The 13,552-nt window shown below is 49.5% G+C and overlaps 1 protein-coding gene across 1 annotated transcript in view; it reads left to right on the top strand.

The window, feature by feature from the left end:
- LOC130871985 (kinesin-like protein KIF19) overlaps nucleotides 1-13,552 on the top strand; it is a 46,735-nt gene that overhangs the window by 6,963 nt on the left and 26,220 nt on the right. The window contains exons 3-10 of the mRNA XM_057765770.1: nucleotides 553-663; nucleotides 4,065-4,152; nucleotides 5,346-5,482; nucleotides 6,408-6,533; nucleotides 7,809-8,003; nucleotides 9,733-9,885; nucleotides 10,429-10,551; nucleotides 13,003-13,153. Of these exons, the coding sequence (XP_057621753.1) occupies nucleotides 553-663; nucleotides 4,065-4,152; nucleotides 5,346-5,482; nucleotides 6,408-6,533; nucleotides 7,809-8,003; nucleotides 9,733-9,885; nucleotides 10,429-10,551; nucleotides 13,003-13,153 (1,084 nt within the window). The remainder of the gene's footprint in view (nucleotides 1-552; nucleotides 664-4,064; nucleotides 4,153-5,345; nucleotides 5,483-6,407; nucleotides 6,534-7,808; nucleotides 8,004-9,732; nucleotides 9,886-10,428; nucleotides 10,552-13,002; nucleotides 13,154-13,552) is intronic.

Here is a 13,552-nt window from a genome sequence, read left to right as displayed (position 1 = left end):
GATCCACCTGCCTCACAAGTTTGGGATTAAAGGTGTGTGCCACCACCTCCCAGCATCTGAGTCATTTCTGTGGCTGTGGAGCCCACTGACTGAGGGGAGCTGTATAGTATGCCTTGGGCAAGTGACAGCAGGAGACACTGTCCCCAGTGAGTAAGGTGAGATAAGATGCCCACTGTGGAAGCATAAGGACTTGAGTTTGAATCTCCAGAACTAGAGAACAGAGACAGGAGGATTGCAGGGTCACTGGGCAGCCCGTCTAGTGGAAATGGCAAGTTCCAGGCTCAGGGAGAGACCCTGCCTCAAAGTCTGAAGTGGAGAAGCAAAGGAGGCGAGCAGTGCTGATGCTCATCTTGGTTTTCTTTTTTCTGAGACAGGGTTTCTCTGTGCAGCCCTGGCTGGCCTGAAACTCACTCTGTAGACCTGGCTGGCCTCGAACTCATAGGCCTGTCTCTGCCTCCTGAGTGCTGGAATTAAAGATGTGCTTCAATCTTTAGGATGCACAGCTAGGGTCTGACTGGCCCTCCCCTGACCCCTTTGTCTTGCTGCATCCAGGCGGTGGTGCTCATGGACCCAGGCGAAGACCCGGAGGACACCCTTCGTGCGCACCGGTCCCGGGAGCGCACCTTTATATTCGACACCGTGTTTGACCAGCATGCATCGCAGGTTCATACCACCCCTTCTGCCGCTAACCCCAGGAGCTCCCTGGACCTGCGTTCCAGGCTGTCTCATCCGTCTACTTTGCTGCCTCCCTGAAGAACAGGGAGGTTGTGGGGAGAAAACCTCTCCCAGAGATCAAGTGTATGAGATCCTCTTGTGGACACAGGGGTCGCCAGATCCTGTGGCCCACACTGGGGGCTTCTCTTCAGTTTGTTCACTGGTTCCTTCTTTGCACATGATATCAGGACACAGGCCTTTCCCACACCGCCATTGGGCAAGGGAAAATTGAGGACATGTGTCTTTCTCATTATAACACACGGCGGCCAGCAAGGCCCTCTCGGAGGAGGGACATCTAAGGCTGAGAGCTGTCGTAAAGATAGTCAGGGGGCTGGCAAGAGGAGTCTGTGATGCCATCTCACAGACAGGGAGCCTCCAGGAGGTCACACACTCAATGCTGGACGTTTGGACCGGGCATTTGTCTTTTTCATACATCATGTCACTACCACCCTCTGTAAGACCAGAAGGTGGTACCACATGCAACCTAACCACGCATGATAGAGGGGAGCCAGGGCTCATCAGGGATAGCAATGAAGGTAGGATTTGAACTTAGGACTCCTGAAATGGGATGTCGCAGCACCAGGGTAGCAGCATCTGGGGGAGATTTGGACTCAGGTGAGACAGTGTAAGATGGGATGCTGTGCATTCCTGTCCTACTGCGAGAGGGAAGGTCGGCTGCCCTGTATTCAGTACCAGATTGCTCACTTCTTTGGTTTCTTTTTTTGTTTTGTTTTGTTGTTGTTTGTTTTTGTTTTGGTTTTTTTTTAGGCAGGTTTTTTTTATGTAACAGCTCTAGCTGTCCTGGGACTAGCTCTTGTAGACCAGACTGGCCTTGAACTCACAAAGATCTGACTGCCTTTGCCTCCCAAGTGCTGAGATTAAAGGCATGCATCACCACTACCTGGCACTTCTTTGATTTTTAAGATTCTTAATTTTTTTTATGTGTATGAGTGTTTGCCTGCATTTATGCAAATGCACCATGTACATGTTTGATGCCCACAGAGGCCAGAGAGGGGTCATATTTTCTGGAACTGGAGTTACAATTGTGAGCTACAATGTGGGTGCTGAGTACTGAATCCAGGTCCTCTGGATGGGCAGGCAGTGCAGCTAGGCAGTGGTGGTGCTTGCCTTTAATTCCAGTACTTGGGAGGCAGAGGCAGGTGGATCTCTGTGAGTTCGAGGTCAGCCTGGTCTACAGAGCTAGTTCCAGGACAGTCAAGGCTACACAGAGAAACCCTGTCTCAAAAAAAAAAAAAAAAAGAAAGAAAGAAAAAGAAAAGAGCATCCAGTGCCTCTAACCTTTGAGCCACCTTCCCAGCCCCTTCTTTTTCTCCCTCCCAGACAGGGTCTCATTTATAGTCCAGGCTGGCACAGATTCACCTTATAGCCTAGAATTGCCTTAAACTCCCAATCCCTCTGCCTCAGCCTCCCAAATGCTGGTTACAGATGTGGACTGCTGTGCCCAGAAGCCCTCCTGCTTCTATGATTGGGCATTCAAGGGGTTGTGGTCATCAGATGCTCTTTTGAGCTACATGTCGCTGATGGCCACTTGGTTGGTCCGCACTTGGTACTGGAGTGGCATATCCTGCAGCAGCCAGTAGCTAGGAATAGTTCACACTCCTGGGGACAGGCTTTTCATTCAGAGCTTCAGTAGGACCAATGGGAGCCCTCTGGGCTCCCAAAACCTGGCAAACAGAGGGCACATGTATTTATGCTGGCTGGTCAAAGCTCAAGGCTGGCTCATGTTAGTATGGCCTCTGTGGGTACCATGATAGCAGATATATTTAGTTCCTCAGTTAAGTAGCTAATGTCCAGGGCCATTCTCAGCTAGCCACACTCATGCCAGGCTGCTTCCTATGTCTGCTCTAGGGACATAGCATCTCAGGAAGGATGATGAACACAGAAGGGCCTGCTGAGGACACTGATCCCTTTTTTTCTGGTAGATAGGTCTTAACTATGTTTTCTTGACTGTCTTGGAACTTTCTATGTAGACCCAGCTGACCTTGAACTTACACAGATATGCCTGCCTCTGCCTCCTGAGTGCTGCGGTTAAAGACTTATGCCACCAGGCCCCACTGACTACCTTTGGCAGTACCACTGTCACCCTCAGTTCAGGACTAAGCCATCACTGTGAAGCAGGTGACTCCCTAGCTACTCTCTGAGTAGAGGTCATGTTCAAGGTCATGATGGCATTCTACAGAGGGTCACTGACAGTCATCAGCAAAGCTACTTTATGTTGAGTGCTACACTTAAGGGCCCAATGTCCCTTGCAAGCAATACAAAATGTTCAGAAATATTCCCTCCTCCTAGCTGGATGTGATGACACACACCCATGACCCCAGCCATCAGGAGGTAGAGACAAGAGAATAAGGAGTTCAAGGTCATCCTCCGCTACATAGCAAGTTGTGGCTAGCCTGGACTACATGGAACCCTATACACACACACACACACACACACACACACACACACACACTTGTTCTACATGTGAGGCATTCGTCTGAGGTCACAGTACACACAGCAGAGCCCAAATTCAGACCTAGCCTGTGTTGTACCAGAGTGGGTGCTTAGGAGGTGCAGCAGCAGGTGCTGCTGGTGGTCAAGCTAGATGAACCTGTACTTTACTTCCCAGCCCCAGGTGTCTCTCCTTGAACTCCCCTGTGGGCAGGGAGCTCACTACCTGTATATCCCCTCCTTGCCAGTTTCATCCCACAAAGAGGGATCCTGATGCTATGGTGGAGTTCTAAGCCCAGTCCTCAGTCTCTCAATCCTCGCAGCAGCCTAGGGAATGACTAGTTCTAAGCATATGTCAGGCCTCCTGAGGGGAGGGGATTCCTAAATTCTTGTTTGTCTAATTATAAGATGTACTGTCATTCTGTAGCCCTGGCTGAGCCAGAACTCACTCTGGCTGTAAACTCAGAGATCTTCCTGCCTCTGCCTCTTGAATGCTGGCCCCTGCCTTTTCTGTTTTGATTTTGGGTTTTTGTTTTTTGCTTTTTCGAGGCAGGGTTTCTTTGTGTAGCTTTGGAGCCTGTCCTGGAACTTGCTTTGTAGACCAGGCTGGCCTCGAACTCACAGATATCCACCTACCTCTGTCTCCTCAGTGCTGGGATTAAAGGTGTGTGCCACTACTACACTGCTTGTGTTGTTTTTTTTTTTTTTTTTCAAGAAAGGGTCTCTCTGTATAACTTTGACTGTCATAGAACTCACTATGTAGACCAGGTTGGCCTCAGACTTACAAAGGCCTGCTTGCCTCTGCCTCCCAAGTGTTGGTCCCTGTCTTTTCTAAGCAGTAGGTCCCCTGACTCAGGCTGGGCTGTCACCTGACTGTCTGTCCTCCTGTCTGTCTGCAGGAAGCTGTTTATCAGGCCACCATTCAGCATTTAGTGGAGGGCGTCATCTCTGGATACAATGCGACAGTTTTTGCCTATGGGCCCTCAGGTACTGTTTGGGCGCTGTTTTCAGGACAGTATGGGCATGGTGCCAACAGAGGTCCTCTGCCTCCTTTCTAGAGGTAAGGTGTCAGGTAGATCAGGCTGGCTTTAAGCTCACTATGTAGCCAAGGATGATCTTGAACTCCCAGTCCTCCTTCCTCCATCTCCCAAGTGCCGGGATCATAAGCGTGTGTCACCATGCTGGAGATGGAATCCAGGGTTTGTGTATTCTAGGTGAGTACTCTACCGACTGAGCCACATCCCCAGTCCATATACAAATATCTATATATTTGTATATTTTTGGTAGTACCAGAGATTGGACCTAGGCTAGGATGCTAGATTGCATCCTGGGCTAGTACTCTAGCACTGAGCCTCATTATAAGTACCAGGGACTATGTGCGGGGCTTTGTCATCCACACCTCTGAAAGGTGAGAATGTTCCCTCCTCACAGGAAAGAGTCCAGGGAATAAGAAAACTGTCCAGGGACTAGAGATAGAGCTCAGTGGTTAAGAGCATTGGCTGCCCTTTCAGAGGACCTGGGTTCAATTCCCAGCACCCATATGGCATCTCATGACTGTCTATAGCTCCAGTTCCAGGGGATATGACTCCTTCACACCAATGCATGTTAAATAAATTATTTTTAAAAAGATAGCTGTCCCAGAGCACATAGCCATTGGGGGTGGAGCTTTCAACCCCAGCCTGTGATTTTTCTGCTCAGGGGAACCAGGAATTTCTTCTCTGAGGTTAGAGTGAAGTTCAAGCAGTGTTTGCAAACAGGTGGCTTAGGGGTCACCCCAGTTCCCCAGCTCTTTGAGAAACTAAGGCAAGAAGCTCACAAGTCCCAGGCTAGCCTGGGCTATATAATGAGACCTTGTCTCAAATAAGGAAAAGAAAAAGAAAGGACCAAGGATCTATCTGGGTAATAAGTGCTTGTCTGGTCCAGGGTCTACAGAATGAAGTCAGTTCTCTTCTCCATGGTGAGACTGGACCCCTGGCTGTGTAGGTGGGGACCTGGCTGCTTCATCCATACACCAGTCAGTGATATGCCAGGTTTATGGGGAGGAACAGGCCATGCTGTATTTCTTGGGGGCAAATGCTGAGGGGGCCAGTGATATCCCCCTTATAAGAAATACCCCCTGAAACTATGCAGGGGGTCAGGCCTCTTACTGCACAGCACATTTGAGCCCCACCTTTCTGCAGGTGCTGGGAAGACCCACACCATGCTAGGCATGGACGCAGAGCCTGGCATCTACCTTCAGACCCTCACTGACCTCTTCCAGGCCATCGAGAAGACCCAGGATAACATGGAATATAGTGTATCTATGTCTTACCTGGAGGTGAGCTGGTTCTTGTGCCTCAGTTGGATCAACTGCAGAATGGGTACAATACTAACTGCCTGTGCAGAACTCAGGTGTAAACTCCCCTGCAGCTCAGGCTTCCAATTGGTTCTTTTAAAAGTGTTTTAGGGGGCTGGAGAGATGGTTCAGCAGGTAGGAGCACCGGATGCTTTTTCAGAGGATTTGGGGTTCAATACCCAGCATCCACATGTTAGCTCACAAATGTCTGTAACTCCAGTTTTAGGTGATCCAACATCCTCTTCTAGCCTCTGAGGGCATTGCATGCAATCGTTGCACAGACATAGATGGCAAAACACCCATGCTAATAAAATAATTTAAAAATTATTTAAGCTGAGCCGGGCAGTGGTGGCGCACGCCTTTAATCCCAGCACTCGGGAGGCAGAAGCAGGTGGATCTCTGAGTTTGAGGCCAGCCTGGTCTACAAGAGCTAGTTCCAGGACAGGCTCCAAAGCTACAGAGAAACCCTGTCTTGAATCCCCCCACCCCAAATTATTTAAGCTGGGCTTGGTAATGCATGCCTTTAATGTCAGCACTGAGGCAGGTATATCTCAGAGTTTGAGGCTAGCCTGGTCTACAGAGAGAGTTCCAGGACAACCAGGGCTATACAGAGAAACCTTGTCTCAAAAAACCAAAAGAATTTTTAAAATTTTATGTATATATATGTGTGTTGCCCTGCATGGATGTCTGTGTACCACATGCTTTCCTGGTAGCCACAGAGGCCAAAAGAAGGTGTTGGAGCCTCTGGAACTGGAGTTACAGACAGTTGAAATCCACTATGTGGGTTCTGGGACTTGAACCCCAGTCCTCTGCAAGAGCAGCCAGTGCTCTTCAGCCCCGAGCCATTTCTCCAGCCCCTACTTTATGATTCTTTGCTACTTTGTCCCAACCTTTCCGTCTGCTCCAGATTTATAATGAAGTCATCCGTGACCTCCTGAATCCGTCTTCTGGGTTTCTGGAGCTGAGAGAAGATTCTAGAGGCAGCATCCAAATTGCAGGCATCACGGAAGTATCCACCTCAAATGCTCAAGAGGTGAGGGTCACAGCCCAGCCCATAAAGTTCTCCTTGTTCAAATTTGCTGAGCAGCGGCCGACAGGCAGGTGCAAGCCAAGCTATCATGGCCTAGATGACAGTGAGCACCTCCACCCTCACCCCCCACTCTTGCCTCGTCCACACTGTGCAGTCCTAGCCCTGGTCTGATCCCCACACAGCAGGGCCTGAGCAGATGGTTGCTACTCCAGTTCTATAGCTGCTTGCATGGCAGAGGGGTTCACTCCCATGGCCAACCCTAACAATTCTGCAGCTTCTGCTTCCTGGATTTGTGACTTGGAAAGGGTCAGGGCTCCTCTAGGCTCTGTGGGGAAGGGGTGAGTTAGCCTGGGGATATAGCTCAGCTGGTGGAGTGCTTGCCTAGCATGTATGAGTTCATGGGTTCCATCCCAAGTACTGTATAAACTGAACATGGTGGCACACATTTGCAACCCCAGCCCTCAGGAGTTGGAGGCAGGAGGATCAGAAATTCAAGGTCATCCCTCGTTGCATAGTGAGTTTTAGTGAACCCAGACAATGTGTCTCAGGGTTTCTATTGCTGTGATGAAGCACCATGACCAAAAGACAAGTTGGAAAGGCAAGGGCTTGTTTGGCCTATGGTTCCATATCACAGTTCATCACTGAAGGAAGTCAGGACTGGAACTCTATCAGGCAGCTGCAGGGCTGTTGGGGTTGGCGATAGAAGTGAACCCCTCTGCCATGCAAGCAGCTGCAGAACTGGAGCAACAACCCTCCTGGAGGCAGGAACTGGTACAGGATGCTGCTTACTGGCTTGCTCCTCATGGCTTGCTCAGCCTGTTTTCTTATAGCACCCAGAACCACCTGCCCAGGGATGGGCTGTGCCCTCCCCATCAATCACTAATTAAGAAAATGCCTTAATCCTGGATCTTATGGCAGCATTTTCTCAATTGAGGTTCCATCTTTTCAGATAACTCTAACTTGTGTCAAGTTGACAAAAGACTAGACACCACAGGAAGATTTTGTCTTTTTTTTTTTTTTTAAAAAAAAAGGAGGGAAAAAGAGATTATCCATTAGTGATATCTGTCATGGATAGAGGAAGGGCAGATGGGGTGCCCGTCAAGAATCTTTAATTCCTCTAATTTACTTAACTAGTTAATCACTTCATGCCACAACTAGACCTTGCTACTGTAAGAGTCCGAGCCCCAGAGTCCCCCTTCCTCCTTTTCTTGGGTATTTCTAGAAGGAATGTGTGGCCACTCAGGTCTATGGCTTGCCTTCCTCTCCCTTCGCCCTCAGATCATGCAACTACTCACCAAAGGCAACCGGCAGCGTACACAGGAGCCCACAGCTACCAACAAGACTTCATCCCGCTCCCATGCTGTACTGCAGGTCACTGTGCACCAGAAAAGCCGAGGTGGTGACCTGGCAGAGGAGGTGCGCCTCGGGAGGCTCTTCATGGTGGACCTGGCAGGTGCAGAGCGTGCAGCCCAGGTACAGCCCCTCTGAGGTGCACCCACTTTTAGATGTCCTTACTGTCTTTCACCCTGGGGGTCTGTCATTCTCAGTCTGAACGGGACCTTGCCTGTCCTTGTTTAAATGTTCTCTGGCACCCAGGACAGTGTTGGACCCAGAAGAGGTGGCAGAGTCTTAGGTAATGAATCCTGAAAGCATTTAGTGAGGAAGGCAGGGAGCCAGTGCTTTCAGAGGGTCTTCCTTCCTGCACCTACTGAAGGTGAGCCCCATGTGTTGGGGTGTCATGTGTCATCAGATAGCAGTGTCCAGGGAGGCCTGGACTTTCACAGTCTGTAGAGGCTATGGCAGGGGTCTTAGGGCTGAGCCCAGACAAATCCTGAGGAGTTGGGTTGGAATACAAGGAAAAACGTTTGGAGTTCCACGCTGTGGGCAGGTAGGTAGGTGCACAGGGACCCTGGCGGGAAAGGCTGCACTGCCACAGTCCCTTCCCAGCTGTGGGTCCCTTGGTTTTGCTTTTGTGCTTCCTGGATGCTACCCTGTGGTTCAGGTGTTCCTTCAGGCCAGGAAGCCAGCTCAGGACTGGGCTAGGAAAAGAGTCAATTTAGGCCTTTGCAGATCCAATGTTACCAGTAGGCAGCATTTCCCTGCCCCTCTAGTACACACACCAGGCAGTGATGCTTATAATCTCTATAGCCATAGGCCCCCTTGGCCAAGTTCAAGTCCAGCACTGTGCCTGCTTCACAGTACAGACTTGAAGCCAGTTGCAATGGTAGATGCCTGTCATTCCAGTGCTTGAGAGGCCGAGGCAGGAGGACCATGAGTTTCAGGCTTGCCTGGATGACATAGTAAGACTCTGAGAACAAAAAGAAGGGGCTAGGGATGTAACTCAGGTGGTGGAGTGCTTGCCTAGCACACACGAAGCCTCGGATTTCGGCATCAGCACTGTGTGAAACAAGCAGAGTACTGCGTGTAAGTAATCCAGAGGTGGAAGAAGAAGAATCAGAAGTTCAAGGCCAGCAACATTAAATCCAACCTCTGTGTCTGTGCACCACTTGTGTGCCCTGTACAGCGAAGGCCAGAAGAGGGTGTCTGATTCCCTGGAACTAGAGCGACAGACGATGGTGAGCCACCATGTGGATGCTGGGCTCAGATGTGTTTGCTGGCTTCTGCACACATTTTCACCCGCTCATTTAGCTCATGCCATTGAACACTCACTATGCCAGCTGCGTGGCCCAAAGGGACGGATGTGACTTCCCAGAGCTTGTATCTTATGGGGCAGCAGATGACACAGCCCTGCCCATGTGTGGAGGCAGGGGACTGCTACAGAGCCTGTGCATTAGAGGAAATAAGTAGGGCTGGGTTGGGAAGATCAGGTGCTGAACTCTCAGAAAGCCAGCAGGGGGACTGGTAGAGCATAGGGTAAGTCTCCGGGTTGGAGGTAGGGTACTTCCTAAACAAAACACACTTGCATTTTGTTGTAAGCAGTGTTGTCTAGGTTCTAATCTGTTTATTTTTTCAGTTAGCTTCCTATGTCAATGAGCTCTATATCCGAGAATGAATGCTTAATACTCTACTTGTGATGCCCCATCTAGGGGTTTCCAGTCCTTAGGATTTATGAGCCCCAGTACCAGGGCAGGCAGGGCCATTTCCCACCCCTTTGGACTTGAGTCCCCTCCCTGGGGATGGGGAAGGGAAGATATCAGTAGGAAGGGGCTCAGTCCATGTTTAGCCTGGCCTTTCTGCTCAGACTCAGAACCGAGGCAAGAGGATGAAAGAGGGCGCGCACATCAACCGCTCGCTGCTGGCGCTGGGCAACTGCATCAATGCCCTCAGCGAGAAGGGTGGCAGCCGAGCTCAGTACGTGAACTTCCGTGACAGCAAACTGACGCGTCTGCTGAAGGTAGGTGCCCCAGCTGGGGCTTGGGGTGGGCCACCGCAGCTGATAGTATCTTCCAGGAGTTAACTGCCAGCACAGGGGCCTAGGACCCTGAAGACATCACTCTGTACAAGTCTGAGTGCCTGGCCACTGCCTGACTCTCCATTACTCTCCTGAGTGTGGTCTATCCTTGCTCACATGCCCCTAGTAATGGGGAGCTCACTACCTCCCAAGATGCCGATCCCATTGTGGGTACCTGTAACCTGCGAAAACTTTTCTTCACACTGAGCTTGATGCTGCCTAGATAAATGAACAGCAGTAAATAATGTCCCTACATCTGCCCTCTGGGTCTAAACTGCTCTCACCAAAGCAGCAGTCAGAAGGGGGGCTGGAGTACGACCCACTTATCCTGGGGGTCTCCTTCCCAGGCACTAGCCTCACTCTGGTCCCCAGTGTCAGCTGCCCTGATCCCAGACCTCTGATGGTACTGGCAGAGGGCTGGGGCCACTGGTGACGTGGCGAGCACACGGCTCCCATCAACCCAGTTCTGTGGTTCTCACTGAGCAGGATGCCCTGGGAGGCAACAGCCGTACAGTGATGATCGCTCACATCAGCCCGGCCAGCACCAGTTTTGAGGAATCAAGAACCACACTGCTCTATGCGTACAGGGCGAAGAACATCAAGACGAGGGTAAGGGAGTGGGAAAGACGGCCTGACTTCAGTCCCTAGACACATGTTAAAAGCAACAACAGCAACACAAAACAAACAAACTCAGATGCGGCAATGCTCACCTATAATTCCTGTGCTGGAAAGGACACAGACAGATCCCCGAGGCTGGCTGGCCAGCCAACCTAGCCTCTCTGTCAAACTCTAGGCCATCAAGAGACCCCACCTCAAAAGAACAAGGTGAGCTGGGCATCATACTGCAGGCCTTTATGTCAGCACTCAGGAGGTAGAGGCATGTGGATCACTGTGAGTCCAAGGCTAGCCTGATCTACCTTAGGGAGACTCAGGTCAGTCAGGTATACACGGTAAGTAATTAAAATTTAAAAATAAGGTAGATGGAGCCTGCAGAATGACACCTGAAGTTGATTTCTGACCTGTACACACATGAGCACACACATGTACACCCACGTGAACATGAATCTTCCCCTCCCCCACAATCAGAGGTAGCAATAGTTACCGGTGGGAAGAGTTCTAAAAAATCCTAGTGGATTACTTGAAATCCTTTATTATGTTAACATATACATGGAACAAATTTTTTCATTTTGCTTTTTCTTGGTAGGGTTTCTCTGTGTAGCCCTGGCTGTCCTAGAACTTAGAGAGATATGACTGCCTCTGCCTCCTGAGTTCTGGGATTAAAGATGTGCACCACCACTACCAGGCTTCATTTAGTTATTTCTTTATTCTATTTTTCTTTAGTGTGTGCATACATGTGTGTGTATATATGCATGTCATGGCAAGCGTGTGGCTGGCAGAGGGTAACTTGTGGGACTCAGTGCTCTTCTCCCTCCACCATGGAGGTTCTAGGCCGACAGCCTTGGTAGCAATTGCCTTTACCCCACTGAGTCATCCCTATGGCCACCCAAATTTCTATTTTCATCACTGTGAATCTGCAGCATGGTAGCCTTGGTATAGTCACCCTGTGGTGCTACCAGAATGATTGTCCACCTTTAGAACTTACACACCATAGAAATATGATATGGTTTTTTACTTATGGAATCTATAATTAAATTTTTGGAGGTCCTGTGAATGACTCCTCAGGACCAATTAAAAAAATAGAAATAGGGGCTGGAGAGATGGCTCAGAGGTTAAGAGCACTGACTGTTCTTCCAGAGGTCCTGAGTTCAATTCCCAGCAACCACATGGTGGCTCACAGCCATCTGTAATGATGTCTGCTGCCCTCTTCTGGCCTGCAAGCATACATGGAAGGAATGTTGTATACATAATAAATAAATTAAAAAAAATTTAAAAAAAAAATAGAAATATAGAAATAGAAATATAGAACTTACACACCAAACCAAACCAAAACTCAGTCTCCATTAAAGACCCCCAGCTTCTCCCCAGGCCATGGCCCTACCACTCTGCGTTCTGCTTCCAAGAATCTAACTTCTCCGGATACCACATAGACTGATCACACAGCATTCTGCTTTTGTGTCTGGCCGAATACACTAAGCCCTGTGTTCTCAATGCTCCTCTGTGATATAGCAGGTGTCCAACCTGTCCCACCACGGGCCACACACATCCCAGGATGTGGCCTAGCACATTCATAGATAACATGATGTAGCAATGATGTTGGGTCCCCCATCCCCGTTTTCCCATTTCGCTTCTTTTTTTATTTATTTTATTTTATTTTATTTTTTAGTTTTTCGAGACAGGGTTTCTCTGTAGCTTTGGAGCCTGTCCTGCAACTAGCTCTTGTAAACCAGGCTGGCCTCGAACTCACAGAGATCTGCCTGCCTCTGCCTCCCGAGTGCTGGGATTAAAGGCATGCGCCACCACCGCCCGGCTCATTTCTTTTTTTAAAAAAATATTTATTTATTCTGTATACAATATTCTGTCTGTCTATGCCTGTAGGCCATAAGAGGGCACCAGACCTCATTACAGATGGTTGTGAGCCACCATGTGGTTGCTGGAAATTGAACTCAGGACCTTTGGAAGAGCAGGCAGTGCTCTTAGCCACTGAGCCATCTCTCCAGCCCTTCCCATTTCATTTCTGTCGCTGTGATAAAATACCCAGACATAAGCAATCCCAAAATGAGAAAGGCTCCTTTTGACTCATAATTCTAAGTTACAGTCTACTATTGGGGGACAATCAAGGCAAAGACAGAAATTAATGCTCGCCTGCTTGCGCCCTGCTCAGTTTCTCCATTCTTATATAGATCAGGACCATCCCCCACTCCACATACATAGGGGATGGTGCTGCCCACTGTGGGTACCATCAATTAACTTAATTAAGACAGTCCCCTCAGTCATGCCCAGCCTGGTGTAGATAATCCTTCTTGGAGACTCTTCCCAGGGTGATTGTAAGTTGTGTCCAGTTGACAAGCCAATCACCACACTCACCACGTCACCTCTCAAACCTGTCCTTCAGGATACTTCTTGCCATGCCTAACCTTGGGCACTTGTCCTCACCATCAGGTCAAGCGCAACCTACTGAATGTCTCCTACCGCATCGCTCAGTACACTGACGTCATCTCTGACCTGCGCAGGGAAATCGAGCACCTCAAGTCAAAGATTGAGAAGCAGGATAAGGAGAAGAAAAGTGACCCTGGCGTCCTGGATATACAAGGTAGTGCTGAGTACAGCTGTGCCTCCAGCAGGCCCTGATGGCTCAGTACCCTCTCCTCCCTGGAGCTCTGTGCTCAACATCCACATTCCATGGCCCCGTGGCTTCTCCTGGCCTATGGAAGTGCCTAGCCATGGCCATAGTGATTGTCTACATTCACGGTGACCAAGTGACCCTGTAAGGGCTGTTGTTCTTGCTTCCCTGGGAGCCTCAGGCTGGCTCTAGTTTTATGCCTATAAGATATGGGGGCTAGACTATTTTATGTCCTTTTTTTTTCTGAGATAAGGTTTCACTGTGTAGCTCTGGCTCTCCTAGAACATACTCTGTAGACCAGGCTGGCCTTAAACTCACAGAGATCCCCTTGCTTCCACATCCCAAGTGCTGGGATTAAAGCCATGTGCC

The sequence above is a fragment of the Chionomys nivalis genome, chromosome 3 (assembly GCF_950005125.1).
Source record: "Chionomys nivalis chromosome 3, mChiNiv1.1, whole genome shotgun sequence".
Lineage (NCBI taxonomy): Eukaryota > Metazoa > Chordata > Mammalia > Rodentia > Cricetidae > Chionomys > Chionomys nivalis.
This window is presented reverse-complemented; position numbering and strand designations above follow the sequence as displayed.